The following is a 25,367-nucleotide window of genomic DNA, read 5'->3' as shown; positions in this document are numbered from 1 at the left end:
TCATCTCTGGAAGCTAATTCGTCCTTTAACTCACTAGAAAGACTCCGTAAGAAAACACCTCGTAGCTCTAACTCCCCCCACCCGCTCTCTGAAGCTGCGATACGGAAGTCAATAGAGTAATCTGCCACTGATCTCGCTCCCTGCGCCAAGGAGAATAGGCGTTTTGCAGTTTCCTGCCCCTGTCGTGAATGATCAAAAATACGACTAAGTTCCCTCGAGAAACTGTCGAAAGACGAGAGAATGGGGGAGTGCTGTTCCCATAACGCTGTGGCCCACTGCGCTGCCCTGCCCCGTAACAAATTAACTGTATAAGCTATCTTAGCTCTATCAGAAGGATAACTAAGGGGTTGTTGATCAAATACTAGTGAACAGCGCAAGATAAACCCCCCAGCATTACCAACTTCACCTGAAAAGGGTTCGGGGGCCGGCACATACGGCTCACGCTGAGAGACAGACAGAGAGGTAGATTGGGCTGCAGCGGTTGCCGGTGGGGGTGGCGCTGGTGTGGGACTTGGGGAGGAAGGAGAGCCACGGGTGTCCGTGCGGCTGAGGTAAGCGGTGAGGTCACGGACTTGGACGCCGAGACCTTGTACTGCCTCCATTACTCCCCGCAGCATGTCCTCGTGCTGGCCGAGACGTAGTCCTTGATGGGCGAGCGCCGCTCGAAAGGGGTCCGAATCCGCTGGGTCCATGATTGGCCAGAGTATTCTGTGACGGCGGGTGCAGAGAGAGACCCAGGAGCGGAAACGGAGAAGGTTAACAAAAGTTTATTTTGCAACAACAGGCAATAACTGAAACAATCGCTGGCAGCGTGAGGTCCAAACAAAACACGAACTCAGAGAGGTCCAGAGAGTGCTGGGCTGTGTGGGCAAGGGAGGCACTGGAACAAAAAGAGAAGAGACAAACAATTAATCAAAAAAGTTCAGCAAGCTATCAAAACGTACTATACCACAGGAGACTGAGACCAACTGATACCACGGTACGTGGAAGTATACTCTGGCGTCGAGGAGCGTCTCCGCAGAGGTTAAATAGGCGTCCTAATTTCAGGAAGTGAACTCAGGTGTGCCCAATCACTCCTCGACGCATCGGGGGGGGGAGGGAGCCTCAGGAAAACAAAACGTAAAGTTACAGCCCACAAAACAGAACACAGGAAATGGACCTTCAAAATAACAGCACAGACAATACCAACCGCCACACATTTCTTTCATTTGCGTGACAAATTTCATATATTTACTTGCAGGAGAAAATGTACCCTTGAACCTCAAATCCTGACCTCGACATCAGTCATCTAAGTGTCTGTGATGAAAGATCTGACTAATGTTCCAGTGAACAGTGTGGCAGAAGAAGAATTCAGTTTAGCTGTGAGACTCCCTGCCTGGCCTACATTAACATACTCAATATGCAACAATATGCATCTTCTGTTTTATGTTGATTTCATGCTTTTTGTCATATTTCATTGTCTTTCGTTTCCTTTAACAGAACATGCACCTGATGTTGAACTTATTTTAGGGTCAACATAGCATGCCGTACTAAATGTGAACTAAATTCACTTAACTTTCTGATGTATGCACATCATCATTAATGTTTTGTGTTCATTTTCTTTTCAAATTCCTTTCATTTGTACACAAAGCTCTGGCTGCAGACTGGTTCTTTTATGTAAAGAATAGGAAGATATTCAAGAAGATATTTAGGATTCAAAACATGGAACCACCCTTTAATTTTATATAATGGACAACTCGTTATTATATTTGCAATGTATCATCATTTTAAGCCTTCGTGTTGAGGACTGTGTGTATGGATAATGACTAAACACTGTCTCTCATTGTGCGCACTGTCATTTTCAATTAGTGAGAATAAACAACATACATTTTTGATGGGACTGCCTGGAGTATCATTGTTCTGCGCTTTGTCCTATTGTTAGGACCTGCAGGTGGCGCTGTTCAGCCCCTGGTCCACAGAGCAGGAGACACACACTCGTATTCTCGCACACAAAGAGATAGGGAGAGAAGAGCAAGCATCAAACACACGTTTCATTGTCCCAAAGGCTGGACAGTTGGGGTAACCGGACAGTCCTGCTGACTGAACCCTCATTTCAAACATTTTGCTCTTTTGTTGCCTTTAAACCGGCTGATTTCCATAATCTTGACCCGATAGAGGGAGCGTGGATCTGCACCGGCTTTGAGTGAGCGACACCTGCTCTCTCTCTCTCTCTCTCTCTCTCTCTCTCTCTCTCTCTCTCTCTCTCTCTCACACACACACACACACACACACACACACACTCACACTCTCTCTCTCTCCTTTCCTCTCTCTTTTGTCTCTGACATCTCTGCAGCTCGCAGCCAGCAGCGCTGAGGGGGAGGAGGAGGAGGAGGAGGAGGAAGAAGAGCGGGGTGTACCTGACACCTACAGCCGCGCGTCGCAGCTCTGCTCTCCCGCAGAAAGAGCCAGGACTGGCCACGGGTGCCTTCTTCTGCCGCCCGGCTCTTCTGTGTGTTAGTTCACCGGCGCTCCGTGCACTTTGAACGGGGGACTCTGCTCCTGCTGACAGACTGAAAACTCTTTAAAGGCAGGGATTCTCTCCTGTTCGATTCACACGGACCAGAAGGCTTCAGGATTTTCTGATCGACTGGAAGAAAAAGGGACTACTCCTGTGAAGATGCGTCTCCCGGTGCTTGTGTGTGTGTTGGCGTGTCTGTCTGCAGCACCGGGCCCGGTGACCGGGGCGGAGAGAAGCTGCAGCGACCTGCGGCAGTTCTACACCGGGAAGGGCTTCACTCTAGTGGGGGTGCCCCAGACAGAAATCTCGGGTGAGTTTTACATAAAAACAATAACAACAAACACGCAGTTCCACACACTTCACAACACTTCAGTCAGCTTTCATATTTGTGATTAAAAACATAAAATATCAGAGGAGGTTTTGATGTAATGTGCCAGTTCTCAACAGTGGGTTCACCTTGTTTTGTGGGATTTATCATCTCCTTTGGCAATAGTAGCTTTAGGGATTTACAGTGTGTCTATTGTTTCTATTGCAATCCTCCTTAACACACATATCCAAATATTATTGTTTTCAGTAAGGATGAAATGCTTGCTTTGTGCATTGGGATTGGTTTGAATGTTAATAAACCTGCACCTGAAGCTTGTTGAGCCAAGTTTTAAGTTGCATTAACTTGTCTTATTGTTCCAAAAGGCAGGTGTGCTTATATTGCGCTACATCTCAGTTAACGTGTCTCATTGTGCAATTATGCTGCCTACTATTTCCCTCACTGAGCAATGCACCCATCCTAACTGAGGTGTTTCCCAGTCCATAGACCCTCTTGCACATCTCTATTATAGTCCTTTCTGGGGCATTTTCATTGTCTGCTGAGGGCAGAACTGCAGGTGGGTGGAAGCCATCGGTCTTGTTGGGCTATTATTGTCTATTCAGGGCATTTCTGATTGTTTGCTGAGGTTTGAGCTGTAGGTGTGAACAGCTATTAATATAAACTACGGTAGGAAATATAGATTTGCTTTCTGCTTGTGGCAGCATGTCTAATAGCAGAAGTACACTAATGTGATCTGGGGCATTTTTCATTGTCTGCTCTGCTCTGGACTGCAGGTGTGGTGTGTTTGTGTATTTGTGTGTATTCGTGTGCGTGTGCATATGCGTGACTCAATAGATGCTGAAATGGCCTGTTTTGTCATTTGCATAAACTAATAATTTAGGCCAGCCTGGGGCAATATCCAAAACAAGTGAAGCTCAGCAAGATCGCAGGATAAGCATAAGCTGTGAAAAAGTTGAGCTGAACAAGAGAAGAGAATCAGATTTGTGATGGTTATTTTATTTTGTGCTTTTGTTTCATCTTGGTACCCTCTCCTGTCAGTCACTCAGCCACCCAACCATTCAAGCAATCATGCATTTAATCAATCAGTCAATTACACAGCCAGTCAACTAATCAATCAGCTCGAGACTCAGTCAGTCAACCAGTCAGTCAACCAGACAGCACACATCAAACTCTCTGTATCTGGTCTCTCTGGTCGCCACTCTTCACCAATGCTGATTAAACTGTCTTGGCCTTGAGGAAAGTGCAGAAGGAGGAGGATCATGTGAAAGTGGGGATTACGAAATTGAGTTGTTTTCCCCTTTAAGGCAGTCATCTGTCGCTCTTTGTCTCTTCCTGTGTCTGTCTACACGTAAAGAAAGCCACAGGAAGCCTCGCAAAGGAGGAGATGAAAGAGAGGCGAGATTGAGGTTTGCTCAGTGCGTGTGATCTGAAGGTCATTTCATGGTGTCTCAATGAAAATCGTCTTGTATGGGCGGGTGAGTTATTAATATTGGATGTGTGTGCGTGTGTGCGTGTGAATGCTTAGGTGTGTGAGTGACATAAAGACCAACAAACAGACAAGAGTGAGGCAAAGAAAGGTGGAGACAGAAACAGACAGGAGGAGAAAAAAGAGAGACAGACGGTGAGGCAGGTTGACAGAGACAGAGCAAGTGAGTCACTAAGGTTTTCTGTCTGTGTTTCATGGACGGCCGAGGAAGAGACCCGACACGTCGCCCTCCCTCCCTTTCCATTAAAAACTCATCTTTTATTGACAGATGAAAAACACAATGCTTCAGTCACTTGGACCTTGATCTGCTCTGGTTATTTGTGCAAGACTTCTTTCTTCCTAGAACCCATTAAAACTGACAACTAGATAGGAACAGAAAGATGGCGACTGGCAGCAGAATTCCCCACAACAGGGGGTTCTTCAATCTTTCTCATCTCAGAGACCCCAGGGTTGGTAAATTTAGCTTTTTCTGCTCAGAGAGAGACAGGCTGTCTGCACTCCTGTGTCAGCCTCACTGTGGAGGATGTCACTGTTGACCAGGGTGAGATTCCTCATGTAAACCAAATTTTGGTGCATGAGTTAGTCATGTTTGAACCTGGGAAGAAGTCATTTTTCTGCACCTTTATGGCCATTAGGAGGAATATTCATTGTTTGGATGATACAGCTAGACTGCAATTTGCATACCTTTTTGTTCCAGTGTTTTCATTTGCATCCACCGTTACTGATGCAAGCATGCATCAGTACAATTAAGAGCTCAAAAGTAACTACTTTCCATTGTTTGATTTTGTTTCTTTTCACTGCTGCCAAAGGTTCAAACTGACCTGATCATAAAAACATTCATGTCTGATGTCCCTGTTGCCTGTCAGAACTTAGAAACGGTCTGAACGCTAAAGGATAGAGTCATGCTGGATGGATTTAAGAAGATTTTAAGGATAAGATAACTGGAATCTGTCTTTTTTTACCATAAGGCTCTGTAGTTCAAGTAATCATTTAGGTTGATTACCAAATTATCACAAATTTAGTCTTACTTTATTTTATAATTTGCTGTAACTACAAGTCGATGCTGATACACCGGACAGAATTCCCTTTGTTTAAGATCATTATGATGGTTTCAATATATGAATAACATCAAACTTAAACCTGTCTCACTGCAAGGAAACTAGTGTAAAACCAACAAAGCCTTCACATCAGAAGCAAAAACCATTGCTTACAAATCAAAGCACAACATTGCATGATTTAAATGTATCCAGTATCACTCAGCGCAGAAAACACATGCGTAGAAGCCTCAGCCCTGTGGCCTTCCTTATCGTGCAGGCTCACATTTGGAGGAACAAACAGTCTCCTAATGATTTGGGACAGGACCCAGCTGTTGCCAGTCACGATCAGTTCACGATTAGCATTATCTGCAGAGCACAAAAGTCGTAGAGCAGGTTACTTCACTTTACTGACATGGCTGAGTGACAAATACCTCAATATACAGGATAGTACTCCTGGTTGGGGATGGGTACATGTGTCAAATGCAATACAATACCTGCATTTCGGTACCAAAACAATTCTGCAGTACTGTAGTTTGAGAAAAACAAACAAAACCCTTTTGTAAATTAAAAAATATCACAAATATGTCAGTATTTAAAGACCAAGCATTCAGTGTCATCTTTTGAAACCCAAGTTTTTAGTTTAGATTTTCTACTTCAGACACATTTTGTTCTGTAGTCTAACAGTGTTGAGCTTTGATGTGTAAGCCTTCACTCTCTTGGCAAACATATCATGCACCTTATTCAAAAAGCCCCACAATTAAGTGATGTAGTGTTAACAGAAAAGTGCATTGAACAGAACTAAAGATTACAAAATTGTGGTCAGGAATGTTGTTTTTATGAGTGCTGGCATTTCTGGCTTCTGATAAGCATAAATTTAGACTTTCACAGGTGAATTTTGGCAACTGTTACAACCACCAGCTCGTGTAGTCAAACATCACTGACATGCAAATAGTGGTCACAAATAATTTCAAGGCGAGCAATTGAAATTCTCCATCTCTCCATGAGTTTAGATATGTACATGCAGATTCAAAAAGGAACTGTATAATCTGATGTGCAGTGTGCCAATATGCAAGGAAAATATACAATTCAGTGCATAGATATGGCTAGCATGCTAGCTCTAGAGCAGGCATGTCAAACTGATTCCATTAAGGGCCGTGTGGCTGCAGGTTTTTGTTCCAACCAAGGAGGAGCACACCAGGCTGGAATCAATTAATCAGCTGATCTCAGTCTTCAGCTGATAACTAAGTGATCCCTTGATGTTGATTGGTTGGCCTGGTGTGCTCCTCCTTGGTTGGAACGAAAACCTGCAGCCACATGGCCCTTTATGGAATCAGTTTGACATGCCTGCTCTAGAGGACAGTCTGGATTTGAAATGCATGTTATTGCCAGGCATAAACAGAGTGTGAGACTTGTATTTGTACGTGGATATGATAAATGTAATAATTACAAAGCAAAACATGTGTAATATGACAAGCAGATGCTCTTAATTCCTGCCCAGAGTTTAAAAAAAGCCTCTATTCTTCTCACTCCATGCTCGCACCCATTGTCCTGGAGGTTTAACAGCCTGTGAATGGAAGTCGTCTTTCCTGCTGCCTGCCTGTCTGTCTTTGTGCCTGCGAGCGTTTTAAACTCATATACACTGGACCCTTTACCTGGTCAGTAGTTAAAGACTAGCTGGTCCTATAGTGTGTGAGTATGTGTGCTTTTAAAAGTCAGTGAAAGCCAACACCTTCTCCAGGGAAGACACTTAGATTCATTCACACATGCATTGTCTGTGCAGAGCAGCACACACCCATGTGATCATATGACACACAGAAACAGAGATCCTGTGTATCCTGCACGCTTCATATTCTGCACTGGGAGGTATTGAGTTTTGACGCCTGTGTGTGTTTGTGTGTGTGTTATGTAGCCTACATATTGAGTATTTGTCACGTTGTTCGTCGTTTGAAAGAACATGCAAGGAAGATGTGTTCGAATGACAGAGTTAAACATGATACACTGTGTTTCAGGTCAGATTACTGGTAGATCAGGAAACAGTTACCAGTAAATAATGCTTTAACAAGACTCTGTCAACTAGAGGGCCATCATTAAAACACATCGGTGCCCTTTTGTTAGATGCACTGTACCTACGACTGAAGAATAATTCTGTATTATCATTCACTAGTCAAGTTTTAGCCAAAACAAGACAAAGATGATGTGTTTCACGTCTGTCTCCTCATCGGTCCACACAGAGCAGAATTTTTCCAGTGTAGTGAAAGCATCGGTTATGTTCAAGTCACCCGCTTCATGTACGTCACGGTCAGTAGTGGAAGATACTAAAGTAAGAGTAGCAGTACTCTGTTGCAAATAAAAGTCATGGTTTTACTTAAATAAAAGTGCAAATGTATCAGCATCAAAATATACTTAAAGCACCAAAAGTAAAAGTACTCATTTTGCAGAAAGGCCCATTTCAGAATCAGGTATATTTTACATTAATGTGTACTTCACTATCACTGTAATGTTGCAGCTGGTAGACCTGTGGCTAAATTTAATTTATTTCTATTTATATATATAATACTGCTGTATAGTATACTGCTAAGCAGCTTGTGAATTTCCCCACTGCTGATCAAAAAAGTCTAATTCTTTTAATAATGCCATTATTTATATGTCAACTATATTTTATGTTTTTAACCTGAATCTGGCAAGTAACTAAAGTAATAGATTAATTGTTGTGTATTAAAACATGCAATTTTTCTATGAATTGTTGTGGAGCAAAAGTCTAAAGTTGCAGAATATGTAGTAAAGTAAAGTAAAGTTCAAGTACCTTCAAGCTGTACTTCAGTACAGTACTTCAGCAAATATACTGTTTATGATTAATTAGCTGAGTCTGTTTCCATTGCACTTTGTCACATTTAACTTTTATTGATGCACCAAAATTTCTGTTTCAGCCAAGCATCCAAATGTTTTTCGCCATTTAAATATCACGACTCTCAGTGGAATCATATGATGAGTGATTACACGACCGTATGTTTCTGCTATCCAAGCCACCTGTCACAGACTGTAGCGTTGGTCCAGCTGTCTGTGAGGTGGTTTTTGACTTTACTACCTGCTCACATCATTAGTATGAATAGATGTGTCCATACAGTTTTTTTTTTTTTTTTTACAGTTTTTGATTTTTACTAATCGGCGGGTTGAGAATTATGAACTAATCATCATGATCAGTGTGTCTGTGTATGTTGCTGAATTGAACAGTCTAATAATCAGTAAGTTGAACGATAGAAAGTTAATCAATCGTCAATTTTGCAAATCGATTAATTGTTAAGTGACAAACATTCTGAGGTCGCAGATTCTCAAAAGTGAGGATTTAATATCTTTGGGTTTAGGACTGTTGGTTTAGACGTGACAAACAATAAAAAGATGTCGGTTTGGGTTCTAGGAACTTTGCATTGATTGGTTAAAATGATCAGCAGCTGCAGCATTAAAATTATGTAACAAATGTGTAGAGAAATGCAGATTTTACAGTGAAGGATATCCAGGTGCCGCTCGTTTCACTCGTCCAGGGACTTTTGTTTTGTTTTTTATTTACGCCCTGAAGAAGACCCCGTGAGGCCAAAACCAGTCTGCATTTCAACCAATATGCACGACTACATAAAAGCTTAATACACCCTCTCCTTGCTCTGCCTAATAGTGCCTGAAGAACATTTCTGTTCTATGCATTTTTAAGTTTACGGTACCTTGGAATATACTGCCATACTATAAAGCTCAAGACAAGATGTATGTGTGGACTGAATCCAGCATCAATATTTTACAGTTTACCTGCTTTACATCTGGTGATATTGGCTCATATCTACCCTCTCAGTGTCTGTGGAACTGTCTGTGTGTGTGTGAGCGTTCGCGTATGTGTGTGAGAGAGGAAATTGATACTGTCCGTCATCTGTCACACATCACATGCTCACTCAGGCGCTCATAGCACACGCCACCAAGTGGAACGCAGAATACCCAGTCGACACACGCACGCGCGCGCACACACACACACACACACACACACACACACAGACTCACACACACACACACACATACACATACTTGTACTTCTATCCTATAGTGGGGACCTGTCAAAATGTCTCACTTTCCAAAAATGTCCTCACTCTGTCGGTTAAAGACATGCAGTCCTCACTGTGTAGCAAGTACAAATACACACACACACACACACACACACACACACACATTCTCCATACTCTTCTATAACTTCTCTCTGTTTTTCCTGCTTCCATCTCTGCATTGTTTTCATAGACAGGCTCAGATCTATGAGTGCAGGGTTGTGTCTGCGTGTCAGGGGAGCAGGGTTGGCTGGCAAGATCTGTTAAAAGCAGAGCTGTGAATCTTTCATGATGTCTGATGCAGCAACATGAGAGAGAGAGACAGACAGAGATGGAGAGAGATGGAGGTGAGGAGGAGTGGAGGGGAGAGGACGTGAGGAGGATAAACCTGAGGAAGATGAGAGGGAGGAGCGAGGAGGCTCCGTCCTGGTTGCCTTTCCTGTCATCTCTCCTTCATCGACATGATATGGATGTCACTATAACGGCTCTGATACTCCTGCTTCTGTGCTCTATATTTGATCATTTTCCGACGTTTTTTATAAAATGCTGAAAAAATTCGGGCTTGTGCAAGCAAAAGGGAAATATTTGTGAATGTCGAAGAACTGACCGCTCACTACCAATAGTGATTTTCCAATCATAGTTTAGCAACTGTAACTTCTGTCTGTCAAGCCTGGGATTTCTCAACATGCCGAAGCTGTGTGTATGGGGCTGTAGTAAGAGCAAAAATCAGCTGAGGATCCTTTGTTTGGTCTATTTGCACAATATCATGTAGGCCATGTAGCCATGAAGTGTGTACTAAAGATCCCTTTTGCATGATTCTTGTTTTAAAATGAGTCAGCTGGAAACATTCAAACGTCATCCGTTGTTTTCAGCCATCTCATGCAGCTAATGTTAGCTCATGTAACTAGTTAGCTGGGGCTGATAAGAGTAACAGTTGTCATTGTAGATGCCAAAATCAACAGATTTTCAAAAGATTGGCTTTTTAGGATTGATTGAAGAAGAAGAAGAAAGGCGGATGAACATGAGAGGGACGGAGTACTTGCCAAAAAGACTACAAGTTTGTGCAAGTATCTCACCAAATGAGAGGGGGCTTACCTGTACGTCAGTTGAAGTCATGCTTCTGACAAATGTGCCGAGCGTAAGCGCCCCAAGAGGTGCAGAAACACGGTCCACCAGTGACTGCATTTATACCGTTTCTCCCATCCATTTTCATAATCATCCTCTCCCACCAATCGCCTCAGAGGCCAGCAGCATCTTTCAAAATCACTATTACAGCGTAATGTCTAAGTGATGTGTACACGTCCTTCAAGCCATACATAGATAAACTAATGATGTTTTAAAGCAAGTGGTGACCCAGTGGTGATTTTAGGATTCACTGTGTGTAGCCTTGTCTAAATGTAGGGGTTCTGTGGACAGTGGTGAGGATGGTGGGACGGCTGATGTTGACAGGTATAGTTTAGGTTACAGCAGATAAATACAAAAGGTTATTCCATCCCTCACACATGATTTCTTATGTTTTAGGTTTTGAAAGACTTCAAAAAAGTGGCCTTGCTCCACACTCTGGAGATGAGATCCAAGTATTGTTTGGAGCCTCATGCACACCACATTAACATGTTGAGAAATGTAAAGCTAGACAGGCCAGTGCCTGGTTACAGTTATGATTGGACAGTGTCTAATTGAAGAAGGGGTTTAGCGAAAGGTCGGTTCCTATGCATATGTGCCATAACCGAAAACAGAAAGCTTGACAACAACTAAGGACAGTTGGGGCAGTTAGCATAGATTTCTTCCATGATATGCCAGTAAACTTGCAAATATTCGTGCTGATATCATGCAGCCACATAATGCATACTTACATTCTACATATGAACCTAAAGCTATTATCCAGAGTGACTGTGGGTAAAAGCCCAATAGATTAAATTCCTCCTTTGCCAACATAAAATCAAATAAAACTGATGAATGCGAGGAAAGAGTCATACAGTCCTCCTGCATCCATGATGATCACGTAAAATAGGAGTGGCAGGAGGGGGAAGAAAAAGAACCAAGGAGCAAAAGTGCAAACGTTCGACGCCTTAACATCAATCTTTGCACCTAAAATCAATGTGGTACAAACCAGTATTGCTTCTCGATAACCTTTGGCTTTCTTTTCCTCTGCATTCCTTCCGCTCTCTCTCCCCCTTCTCGAGTTCACACCTCTTCTCCTTGTTCTCTCTCCTCCCTTTAATGTTTACTTCCTCCGTCTTATCAGCCGCTATTTTTACTTTCTCCTCCTCCTCCCAGCCCTCCTCTCATCTCCCCCCGCCCTCTCTGGGAGTCGGGTCCATCTGTTTTCCAAATGAAAAGATGAGCTGTTTGTGTGATGTGGTGGACTCGGTGGTTGCTCAGTTGCTTTATGAGTCAACGCTCCTCATACATACAGTATGCTCCATGGGGCCCTATACACTGTGTGTGTATGTGTGTGTAAATGTGTCTGGACTGAAGGGATGAAGATTTATTGGTACAACAGGCATTTACATAGTGAAATGAACTGGTGCAGAACTGGTTATACTGGTGGTTTCTGAGCTGATTCTACAGTCACATTAAGAAACGACTGAACAATGAAATCAAACAGCTTGTTGTCACTGAAAACTCAATTACTTGATAAAGATATTAGTCATTTGACACAATTGATTAAAGGCTTTTTAAAAGCAAAAATACGAACCAATCACTGAGTCCAGCTCCAATTCTTCATCATCTATGATGGGAAACTGAATATTTTTGGGCTCTGGACTGTTGTGATTTAGATATGACAACTTGATTTTGGGAAAGTGAGAATTTTTACTATTTTCTGACTTTTTGTAGACCAAAGGATAATTAAATAATTGAGATGAATTCATGTTCAGCAAAGAGCTAAAACAGGGCAGTGGTGTCATTTCCCTCATGCATTTGAATTGATTCGCTCATTGTCTTCATGTGATACAGGAGAAGAAGGAACTGAGTATCCTGCAGTAACATAGCGCAACACTACATATAGATGTGTAGTAACAAACCGCTCAGTCACAAGCCTTCATCTGCACTTCAGCTAAAGTAGAAGCATTTTTAATAACGTCTCGTGAGCACGGGAAAGACGACAGGAGTGGATGAGATGTGTCGGCTTACAACGTCCAGCGGCTTGCAGCTCCCAGCTCTGCATATTAACTGTCACGCATTGTGGTTTGTAATTTCGGGAAGGACGCAAGTGCAGTCTCCTCAGTGGGTTATCTACAGACAGACATATTAGAGAATGTACAGTGAGGCATTACAAGGCCTCTGGATTTCTATTAATTGGTTATTACAAGGATTAGTCACATTGTTCTATTTCAAGTCTGCACTGCTAAATGTGATACAGCAAAATGAATGTGTGTTTATCAGAAAACAGTTTTCAGTTCATCTAGTTGGTTTTGAAAAAGGTTTCACAAATCTTTTTAGATATAACACTATGTGCTAAAGTGATTATCCTCACTTAGTTGCCAGTTTATTAGGTACACCTATCTAAAACTAATGCAGGCTGGTACAACAGACACACTGTTATTTAGTCTACCCTCACTGTGCCCTCATTGTCAGTATAAACCACAGCATAAACCACATCCTCCAAAATGAGCATAAAGTTGAATCAGCACCTCTCTACAACAGCTTGACGGGCTGCGTCCAATCAATAAAGGAAAAAAGGTTATTTGTCAAGAAAAAACATTTAAAAAATTCAAAGACATAATGTATTCCCCTGAGATTTTGTCTTCTGCAGATGAAATCTAGTTTTATATATTATATATAATATTTTAATGCCATATTAGACTCAGCATGTTGAATGAGTGGCTGTACACTTGTTCAATGTACTGAACAGTCACCAGGGGAGACATTACATAATTACAGCTAATCACATAGTTTGTAAGTATTTTCCTCAAACCCCAGCAGGGTTTTTATCTGTTTTATAGCTTGAATGGTCTCTTTAAAAGAAAATGTGAAGCAGCTCAGTGCTTTTATACAATAGATGCTGTTTTTCTTAGTGTAAAAGCCACTCAGTGTCCTAACTGAGAGGTCACAGCTGCACACCCACAGCACTGATAGGATCACCAGTGGAGAGTATTATCAGAGGCAGATCTCGTTGAGTGTGACGGGATGTCTGTGGCAGGTGTATCTGTCACGGCTCTTCACTCTAAGACAAACAGACATGGCACCAGTTTCCAATAGCAACCGGGGACAGTGATCATCTTTGATCCATTACATGCGAGCGGGGTGAAAAGATGATTGATGTTAATGTTGAGGGGTGAGTTTAAAAGGCCAGATCGATAAGGGACCATGCTGTCACTTTCACCTGAATCCAGGTCGTAGCTCTGATTCCTGGAAAGAGCGAGTTGGGGATTTGTTGACATTTAACACACACGTACGCACACACACACACACCCGCACAACTCTTTGCCAGCCCCATGGGATATCATGAGAGGTGTGGCTAGTTAATGGGGAACCTGAGACCAAATGCTGCATCTGAAGAAAGAAGCCATCACAGTGTGTGTTTGAATGTGTTTCTGTATGTGAGGCTCAGATAGAGGCCTATAATTAGACACATCGCTGTGAAAAATCCAAACTCTATGCATGCATGCTGTGCTTGTGTTTCTGTGAGCCTTCCTGTGCTCCATACAGCCAGTCGTTCTCATTCCTTTTTATCATTTTAACCTCCCGAGTGTCAGCTCCGACGCTTTTTCATGTTATTTTTTATTGTTATTTTTATGGCATTTCTGCTTTATTAGATAGTTTGCCATCGGGAGTGCCAGAGAAGTTTATTTGATAGAGGTGACGAACTGCATAGAAACCGCTTCTTGGCTCATAACATTTTGAAGACACAGCGTGCGTCATATCCTGACGATACACCAGGGTATCGATATGAGTCTTCGAAATGTTCCACAGTGTGTGCAGCGGCTCCTGCACAGTACAGGTCTTTGCCCAAAGGCACCATGGGAGACATAATCATGAATTTCTGTGAATAGACTTCCAAGCAGAAGAATAAGTGCTCCCTATGAAATTTAAATAGCTGCTTTGCATTTTCCTGACTTTTCATTTGAATCTTGTCAGACGTAGCCGCTGCAAAAGATTTACCACTCATGTTATACAGCAGTTGAGCAAACATTGATTAACATTTTGATTCTTCCCAGGCTTTGAGAAACCCAATGCTTATGACAGATGGCACTGGTACGATTTTCACCAGAAGTTGGTCAATTTCACCAAACATTATTTGGTTTTCAAAGCTCCAGTAATGAAACAGGCTGTTTGGTGTACAGCAACATATCAATAACCGCAGATTCCACCAGGCATGGCTGCGTCGCCTTCTGCCTGTGATACGGCTGCCCGAGCTTATGGCTGTCATTCAGGCAGGAAGTCAGGCACAGAAGTAACAGTAAAAAGCTTTCAAAATAAAACATCCTGCGCAGACTCCCAATAGTAAAAACAGACAAAAAGAATGTAGCCTACGTAACCTACTTAGCCATGGCAGAAGGAAGAAAACTCCGCTCCTCCTCTTCTGAAACAGCTCCCAGTGAGGTATGAAGGCCAGCGGAGGACAGAACAAAACCATGTTGCCAACCTTGCTGACAGTACTTTTCACGTGTTTACACGTTAATGTACAGTTACTCTTCCACTATATTGAGCAACATGCCACGCCACGGAGGTTACAAAGATCCAATGTCGCTGGTTTTTGGACAAGACCTGTTTTTTTCATGCTTCAGGGTTAGGGATATATCACTGCCTGTTTGTTTGGCATGCTCCTGGTCCTTCAATTGTGTTTTTGTGTGTGTTCATATGGACAGAGATTGAAGGATGGATGAAAGAAGGAAAAAAATCCCTATTGAAAAAAAAACAAAAAACGAAAAGTGTGAAAAAGGTCTGAATTTTTCAGACTGGCTTGTGCACAGTTACTTCACCATGCTCGACAAAGGATGGAGGATGGCGTCCCCATTCTTAATCCCACCTACAAATCTCTGGTTGTCACACCAGACCCATTTAGTCGTTGGAAAACATCTGACATGTGGGCAGCGATTCATTCGTGGTTCTGAAACCAGGATAAGAAGTATCAGCATCATGCTGAAACAGATGATAAATGATGTCTCTCTGCAAAATCTACCCCAAGATTAGACAATGACTGTTTTTCCTAGTAACCCATTTTTAATAACTGCATGGGAGTTGCAGTATATACACTGCCATCACTATAGTTAACATGTTTCTAGACAATGGCTGGGTCCCTGAACAGAAGTTTGTTTCACTTTGTACTTTTTAAGCCGAAGGCAGAAGCCACCTCTGACGATGCTTCAGTCCAAAAACCACGTGGCTGTTCATCCAGCGGCTCTGATCAAGCGCTCATCGCCACATTCACTCAGTTTCATTCACTGTTTTGACATTGAAGATTTGACCTGGAAACGGCTTTGACCGAATGTTCCCCCGTCCACGGGGATTTGATGCTCCCTGCTGAGAAAGAGCAGCGATGTAGAATCGGCCTCTGATGTGACCCTTTCAACCCCCACCCTCCACACACACACACACACGCACCTTGTTTGCCACCTTCACATCACCACCACCACTACTGTACTGTTGGATTAGGGGCTGATGTCTAATCTCATGATAATCCTGCCTTGTTAATCTACGTGCTAGCAGTTCTAAGCTCACAGACAGCTATGCGATGACCTTGCCACTGAGGAAATAACACACACACTCACTGATTTATTCCATATATGTTTCTGTCTGTTTGACCCTTGTTCTCATTCAACATGTCGAAACTTACTCTTTGTCAGGATGCTTAAATCTCCTTTTGATTTGTCAATGGGAAGCACAATCCCTTGTTTACAGTCATCTGTAATAAGGGCTGATCCCAGCAGTCAAAGATAGCTGCCTTGACCTTTGCCTTCACCAGAATTATCCACATAGTTGCACAAATGTGCACAGTCAGGCAGTCACTCTCCTCAGCGTGGCACACACTAGTAGGCACGTGCTGTGCTTTTTTACAGACTGAGTGAAAGGGAGTAAAAGTAGTAGTTAGTTTAAGAGCCTTTAACTGCTCCCAGAAATGACATAGAATTATGGTATTAAAAGGCGAAGTTGGTGCCATGTGAACACACGCGCATATACACTCGCTGGGCAGCAGGCAGGGCTGGACTGTGGGGTGGTGGGTTATTTTTGGTTCAGTAATAGTATAAAATAAGGAAGGGTTCACCCAAAACACTGTTTGCCTACAGCTCCCTCTCCTTTTATCTGCTTCTTTAACTTTTTAAATCTCACATTCTTAAATGTAGTTCCTTCCTCTGTGTTGCATGTTTGTTTTTGCCAATTAGACATGCCCATATTGGGAACAATAAATACAGTATTTTATAAGTTATAGCCATTAATATGTTATATAAAGAATAAGCAAAACGGAGGATTGTAAGCGGTGGCATTTTATGCATTTTATGCACTTACCTTCATGCCACCCTCAGGATGAATTCTGATAGTATCTCCTGATGTTTCCTCTAGCGTCGTCATCAGGCCAAAATTTTAACTGTGCAATATTTTTTTTTTGACTAAATATCTGCAAAAACTAATAACTTGCCCATTAGCACAACCTTCACTCTGCATTTAGTGCTAATTAGCAAATGTTGGCATGCTAACATGCTAAACTAACTCAATATGCTTGCTAGCAGCGTGCTAGCATTTTCACTGTGAGCGTGTTAGCATGCTGATGTTAGCATTTAGCTCAAAGACCACTGTGCCTAAGTATAGCCTCACAGAGCTGCTGGTATGGTTGTTGACTCCTTGTCTTGTGGAATTAAGGCTGCAACTAACAATTATTTTCAGAATTGATTAATATGACAACTGTTTTCTCAATTAATGGATTGATCATGTCCAGACCAACTGTAAAATGACGTCTTCATTTACGTCTTCAAATACTCACAATGGAGAAGCTGGAAGCAGGTGATGTCTGTTGTGGAACGTTTCAGTTTTTGCTTAAAACAGACTTAACATGAATCAATCATGGAAATATCAACTAAACAATGAATCAGCTGTGTCAGCTAAATCAGTGCAGTCTCCAATCACAAGAGGACTTTACACCAGTCCTTGTGCAGTCAGCATGCACATATTGATATAAGCTGCAAAACAGCCTCATTGATTTGAATGTTGACCAGAGCTTTGAATAACTCTGCTTGCTGTGGAGAAATTGTGATGAGCTGTAACAAAACTGCAGTGGAAGTCAGTTTTGTATCAATCTGTAATGCGGTCATTTGTGAGAAACGGCAAACACGCCAGCAAAAAAAAGAGCAGTGTGACTTTAAATCACAAAATCTCAGACAAAAGATGTAAGATAGAGATTTATTAGACTCTTAGAGGAAGATTACAGCTTTATCATTTACTCCATTTTCACTTTTTTTTCTCTCTCTGCTCCTGCTTCTGTCTCCACTGATGATCTTTCACTCCTCTCACCACCGCCACCACTTCTTCCTCTCATTTTACTGCCTTCTCATCCCTCCATCTCTCTCCTCTTTCATCATTACAGCTCTGTGCCCCAACACCCCCCGTTTTCCTCTTCGGTGGATAGTAAAAAGGTAAAAGTGTGCTTTGGTAGGAAGGCCATGTGGAACGTTAAATCACATACAGGTGCCCTTAAATGGTGAAGAGAGTGTCACACTCACACACACATACGTGCACACAAGCGTACCACCAGCCCCTCATTTAGGTAGCAGTAATTTGCCGCAGTAAGTGACAGGGTTATTGTAAGGCGCTCATTAAGAAAGGGAAGCAGGAATAAACGTCTGACTGAAGGGAATAAATTCAAACCACTGCGCCATTTTTACTGCTCAGCAATAAGCCGCTTTGATGTGGTGTGTGATGGCAGCTTTGGGGCAGACTGAGGGCGTGTGAGTGTGTGTGTCAGAGTGGTAGTTATGTCCTGTAACACTGATTTTACATTTTATTTACAATGTGGTCACTGCATAATGTGTGATTTGTGCTAGGCATGTGTCATGTATGTGAGCACTGCATGTATGTGTCCATTACAGCTTCAGGGGTCAGAGGTCAGTCAGTTACTATGAGGCAGAGTGTAACCGCGCTAACACGGTGCAAGGTCACTTCCTATGGCAAACTTTCATCCCAGCAGGAGAGAGAAGAAAAAAGAAAAGCAGGGATGTGTGGATGAAAGGAAGGAGGCCATGACATTAGAGGAAGTTGAGGGGTGGAAGTAGAAGTGATAGAAACTGATGTGAGGAGAGGAATTAAAAGAAAGGCAGACTGGACGACAGGTCAAGGGGATGTTTAAGGGTCAAGGCCAGATCAAAAAATGGAAAGAAAGTACAAAAAAAGCCTTGTTGTGGTGGTGGTGGTCTATCTGTGAGTCTGTCGAGACATATTCCATATAGTTGTAGATTGTGGAATGACACTGATGATGGACAACTTTATTGATAATTATCAACATGTGATCAACAATGTATTTCAGACTCAAACGCTCAGACTCATAACCACAGAGTCGTAGCAGGATCTTAGTCTTGTTGGTGAAACTTGCAGGTGGAACTAAAAAAGCATCTGCAAGAATTCCTCTAGTAAAGAAAAACTGTGGCTGTACAACTACGGCAAGAACAGTGGGTCAAAGTTAAACCAGGCAGTTCTGCATACTGGATGTTTATAGCAGATAATTTGGTTAGTACCTTAACAATCCAGTTTCTTTACTCTTTGAAATTAATTTGTCTGAACATCTTGACTCTGTGGCCCAGCCTGATGTATTTTAAGTGATTTAATTTCCACATCAATACAATGTTAATTAATTGGTGAACACATTGTACATATATTCTGGTAGAAATGATGGCAAAAACCTAGAAAATATGATTCATGTAGTAATAAACTGTAATTATCTTTTAAAATGCTGGGAAGTGATTATTAAGTACTTTAACGGCTACAGGTAGTTTCAGTTTAATTGTTTCATTCTTTTAAATGGACAACAGTGATGCTCCACCCAGCAGGAGAGCTGTTTGTCAAACTCCAATCTTCAGTTGTCAGCAGCTAAAGCAGGTTGAGCAACGGTCTAACATCTGGAAAGTAGTCATTTGAGAGACTTCAGTTATGCTTTACAGTGTGCTGATTCAGCTCCAGCGTACACTGCCCGACCTCTGAGAAAGATTAGTCTGCAGTGTTGGTGCAGGTTAGATGCATGATGGAGCTTCTACTGTGGCTGGGAGTGTAATTGGATTTACACGTCTCATTTGACCCGCTAGATGCCTCAACAGTCTCAGATATTGGAAACATCACTCGAGTTTCTCGAGTAAAACAAAATTTTGATATTGATTCAAAACATTGGGGATAAGTTTGGATGCTCACTTGGTTTAGCAGCAGTGTTCCACAGTTTCTGCTACTTTTCTGCGGTGTGTGTGTGAGTGCGTTGGAAAGATAAGAGATTATCTTGTGTGTAAATTCCATTTAGTGTAACCTAGAGCCTGAGGGTATTATGTCTGTGGAAGTAACATTAAATGCTTATACCTTTGAGCGAGTGATGGTGTGTGTCTGATGGTGTGTGTGTGTGTGTGTGTGTGTGTGTGATGGTGGGTGATGGGGTGTGTGTGTGTGTGTGTGTGTGTGATGGTGGATGATGGTGCGTGTGTGCATGTATGTGATGTGTGTCTGTTTATCGGGGTGTGTAGATGGATCAAAGCCTATACATACAATTTTAGTAACTGGTGTGCGTGCGTCATGAAATCCAGTGACCGGATCGTCTTAATTGTATGTCTGGTGACCCTGATTCATCTAATCAAGGTCAGAAGGGGGGTTTGTGTGTGTTTGTTTGTGTGTGTATGTGTATGTGTATGTGTGTGTGTGCAAGCATGTTTGTGTTTGTATTCTCATTAGCTCCCATACAGTGATGGAAGTGGGGCCTTTTGCATTTAGTAATTTATATATAGAGGTTTATGATTTAATTAAGAGATAAAGTGACTGCTCTCAACCACTGTAAGATGCTGAGGATATAAACCAAAAACTAATTTATTAATAACTTAAAGTTATTAATAAAGGAGCGACAAGGATGAAGCGTGAAGTGTATTAAAGCTCTGCTCGCCTGCTATACTGTTACATACCCACACTGTATCTACTCATGTTTAAGGTGCACTGATTAGTGCAGGGTAGAGTACCAAAAATATTTACTCAAGTAAAAGCAAAAATAACTATTTGACAAATCTACTTAAGCAAGTATGAAAGTACGTGGTCAACAAACTACTCAAACTACAAGTTACTATGCCAACCAAACCGCTTGCTGTGATATGAAGGGCGCTGCATCTGATTTGCCTTCTCCAATAGCACAGGCACCCGATGCAATAAGATTATTCCTAAAGCGTCTAGGAACATAATCTTTGCAACATAAAGAATTATTGTGGCAATCACGTGGGAGCAGCCTGTGAGAGGGCGACCTGTGTAAAACCCAACAGGACTTTTTTATCCACCCAGAAATGGGCTAATTTCCATCAAAGCCATGCTCTGCAAAATGAGATGATTATGTCAATATATCAGAATCAATCCAGAGTTTCTCAAAGTACCTTATTGCCCCAAAAAGGACTTGAGGTAAAAGTATATCTTAACTAACATGAAAAGTTACTGTTCACAAAAGAAAAGGCTACTTTTTAACTCATTTGTGTTAATTATAACGAGATACTACTGGTCCTGGGGTAGAATTTTAACGATCACAGTGAGCTAATCAGGAAAAAAAAGTCTTAACAATTAATATTTTTCACTAAAAAGTAGGATCGTTTGAATCCCCTGATTTGAAAGAAACAGTTCAACAATTTGGGAAATATACTGTTACTTGCTTTCATTGAGTGAGATAAGGAGATAGATACGACTCTCATGTCTTTGCGGTAACTGTGGAACCAGGTGGGGATTATCTTAGCTTAGCATGAAGGTTGAAAACGGGGGGACCCCTGAAGCACCCCTGAAGTTCCTTAATTAACATGATATATTTCATTTCTTTAAATCTCACAAATAAAACTGACCATTTGTGCTTTTCGAGGGAGCTAAGCTTGCTCGTTCCTAAGATAATTGCCTTCTGCCTCCAACTCTGTTCTAAATGCAAAGACTTGACAATGGTTTTGATCTTCTCATCGAACTCGGTGTATTTCCTAAAATGTTAAACTGCTCCTGTTAACAGAAGACAGATTATCAGTGGATTAAAAATACAGATGGCACTGATAAGAATTACAATATGGGATATCAGTAGAAACCATCTTTAATCCCTCTAAGATCAGTGCCCATCAGGTCAGCTGATTGCACCCTCCACTTGAGCTCAGCTACAATAGACTCATCTGCACGTTTCACCGCAACTAACAGCTCATCTCACCTTCTCCTGGGAAAATATGTGATATACTCGCAAACAAATTCCAGTCACTGATGAATGCTGGATCAAAATCAGCTTGCCGTATCATAGAAATAAACAACTTGTGAGCAAAACATCTTCCCATGAACATTAAAAATGCATTTTACCAGAGGGGAAATACCAATTATCTGTCTGTAGCCATAAGCCAAACCAATAACTATTCCCAAGTCTGACGTACAAGCCAGCAGCATGGCACCACACCGCTATGAAAGAATAACAGTCGAGAGAAAGTAATTAATTCTTAGTGTCAAACAGAGATAAACAGACAGCTGCTGTCAAGCGTTTAAATAAACTGCTGTATCAGCAGCATCCTGTCTTTGATTAAATCTGGGTGTTGCCAGAACTGGAGTATTTGGCTTGATTAATGAAACTTTGTCTTGATGGGAGTTTAATCTGAGTTTCACCACAGTCGTGACTGAGCACAGGTTTAAAGTATACACGTTTCCTCGCAGCGACAGGCAGAAAGCATGTCACCAGTCTGAAGCCTCGTAACGCCACACTTCCTGTTGCTGAGTGGTTTTGAGTCAGCTCTTTGCTGGGTGGCTTCCTGTCAGCCTGCAGTGCTGTGCAGGATACCTGTTCACCTGCTTGGCACACGTGCCGAGGTTGGCTCTTGCTTGTTGAGACGGGCTCAGGTATGTTGGGGCAGCCACAAGGAATGCAGGGGAAAAAAGGGAGGGCGTGACGGGTAGAAGAAAGTGAGAGCCAGATGCGTTTGATGGGAAAAGGAAATGAATGGCTAAGCAATGCTGGCTTGATGTGGTCCCCATGGCGACAAGTGTAAGCTGTTATACGTCTGCAGGCAAAACCAAAAACAAGTTTCAGATTGAACAGATTCACTAATGATTAAGTGCAAAGTACCCTGTGGCAGGACAAGGTTCTGCAGTTCTTCTAATGCAGCACTTAGCTCCAGGAGGGCTGTGGGAAACTGTGATGCCTGCTTGGCATAACATCCACCATTAAATGAATGAATCACCATAAATATTACATCAGACGTTTCCACATAATCAGTACTAAAGAATTTACCTCATCAGGATTCATGCCAGTCTTAAGTGGTGAATAAATGATTCCTCATATAATAAGCAGGCCAGTGTGAGTTTGAACAGGTTTCCCTGACTCAGAGTTTACAGGAACCAGACTGAGGCCGTAAGGTTGGCGGTTTGAGTTTGAGCTGCTGGTAAAAGGGTAAGAGGAGAAAGTGGCTGAGCGGCGGCCAGGAATAGAAGGCAGTGATTGAACTTATGAAGGAGCACTCAGGGTTGATTATGATGGTGATTATGATTTTGTGAGGTAGGATTTTACTGGACAGGAGCCAGCAGGTGCAGGTGTCCCTTCCTGGGTACACAAATGTTTAAAATCTGAGTGGGCGATGATTATTCAAGAGGTTTTTAGGTTAAATGGGTTCTTTGGGTTACTTCTTTTGTTTTATTCTAAACACAACACCAGGTGATGGTGTCACGCTCTCCTGGTTTACAGAGCTGCATGGAGTCACTTTCTGCTGATCAGCTCCCCTCTAGGAAGCAGCACAGCTTCGCGGCAGATGTCAGCCACTGAACTCTTGATATTCAGGAAAAGATTTTCTATTTACTCCCAGAATCTTTTTGCTAGCAACTTTGGATAATGCGTACATGCACCAAAGTGAAGCTCATCATCTGAACTGTTCATCGCTATGAGTAGCCGACAATTTTAAGCAGATGCCACACACATAAAGAATCCTGGTGGCATGTTTGTGTGTAATTCAGCTGTCATTGTGCCTTTTTCCTCTTCGGCCCATTTTTCTGGTCATTTGAAGCTGAATAAATAAAATGAAAATCAAACCAGACCCACACTATCACTTTTCTTGTTGATAGCCCAGAGGGAGTTTATCTTATCACTGCTGGGCAGAAACTAGTGCTCTGCATATTTATGACTGTGTGTGTGTGTGTGTGTGTGTTTCTGTGCTCTTGCTTTTTTTTTTTTTAGTGATGCCTCGCCGACAGCCATGACTGGAGGCATTATGTTCATCATTTTCGGGCTGTCTGTCTGTCCCGTCCTCGTGAACGCGGTATCTCAGGAGCACCTTCAGGGAATTTCTTTAACTTTGCACGAATGTCCACTTGGACTCAAGATGGTCTGATTAGAATTAGGTTGTCAAAGGTCAAAGGTCACTGTGACCTCAAACAACACATTTTTGTCCATAACTCAAGAATTCATATGTTAATTATGACAAAAATTCACACTGGCCATTATTCAACAGCATGACTCAGCATGGCAGAAGGCGGATTGTGGCTATATTTCACATTTGGTCAGATACTGAATTGACGAGTCTCTTCTTGGGTGTCCACCTTAAAACTGTGCTGATTGTAGAGCTCTTCGGTGCTGCCGGGTTGAAGATGTGTGTGAAGCATCAACATTTTACAGTTTGTTGCTTCTTTGCAGCAACATCCATATTTGAAGCATTGCAGTCCAGCACAAGTTCATTGGTTCTGCTGATATTGAGCTTCAGATGATTGTTGTTGCACCATGTGATGAAGCTCTCTATCAGTCCTCTGTGAAAACAATCTCTAAGTGAGGAAAGCAAGTTTCTACCTGGAAATGATTCACTGGAATCACACAATATATATAACCTCTGTTTTACCAAAAAATACACTTAATACCTCTATTAAATTCATTTAAGTCTTCAGAACATAAATTGTATGAATCTGGACACACGTGGGTGTAAACTGCAACTTGATTGGTTGATAGAAGCAGTCAACCACTAGGCTGTATGTCTAGTTTTGTATCTTTGTGATGACCAGTATCCATTTTACAGCAGTTAAACTTCTTTGAAGGCGTCTTTGAAGGTTAAAATCAGACTTAGGCCGCAACATCATCCACCCGTTTGGGATCGGACAGTGTTTAGGTTTGTGTCCTTCGTGTCACTCAAGACTTAACCATCCAAGTGGGAGCGAATGGAAAAAAGAGGATTAAATGCGGCTCATAACCTAGTGTTACAAAATGGGATCAGGATTTAGGGATGAGATGGGTGAGATGAGGGCAGTCCATCAAGAGATCAAGAGATGCTCCACAAAGATGTTTGGGGTTTGATGTGCAAGTGGTTTGAAGTCAGGCCAAATCTTTGGTTGAGTGCCTGAGAGTTAAAGAAGCTCCAGGTTTTAGGGTTAGTTTAAGATGTTAGTATGGTACAAAAGAACTGCATGTCAGCCCATCAGACTGAGCCCCCCCCTCACTCACTACTTTCTGACATGGTTATTGGGAGGGGTTGCATCTGACGTTTTTTTGCACCTTTCCGAAACCTTTTCTCTTTTTCATCCCTCGTGAAACTACGTACTTCTTCCACCTTTCATGTGAACCACAAAGTGCAACACCAGAAATGCCTTCCAGGGGAAACTTTCCAAACATGTGTGTTGCGATCCCACACCATGATAACATTTCTGCACTGCTTTTGAGCGTGTCGATTCTGCACAGCTACGAACACATATGCCTTCAGATGTGGCTGTGCAACATTTTAGCATGAACAAGTTTGTTTTAAGCACGCCCTGACCTCCTTTAGGGTTGTGGTCGGAGAGCCATTCTTTCAAAGGTGAAGTG

The 25,367-nt window shown here is 42.2% G+C and overlaps 1 protein-coding gene across 1 annotated transcript in view; it reads left to right on the top strand.

Annotated features, from left to right (window-relative positions):
* Positions 1-2,470: 2,470 nt before the first annotated feature.
* LOC121605601 (glypican-1-like) overlaps positions 2,471-25,367 on the top strand; it is a 39,036-nt gene continuing 16,139 nt past the window's right edge. The window contains exon 1 of the mRNA XM_041935583.1: positions 2,471-2,807. Coding sequence (XP_041791517.1) covers positions 2,657-2,807 — 151 coding nt within the window. The 5' untranslated portion in view covers positions 2,471-2,656. The remainder of the gene's footprint in view (positions 2,808-25,367) is intronic.

Source organism: Chelmon rostratus, chromosome 4 (genome assembly GCF_017976325.1).
Source record: "Chelmon rostratus isolate fCheRos1 chromosome 4, fCheRos1.pri, whole genome shotgun sequence".
Lineage (NCBI taxonomy): Eukaryota > Metazoa > Chordata > Actinopteri > Chaetodontiformes > Chaetodontidae > Chelmon > Chelmon rostratus.
This window is presented reverse-complemented; position numbering and strand designations above follow the sequence as displayed.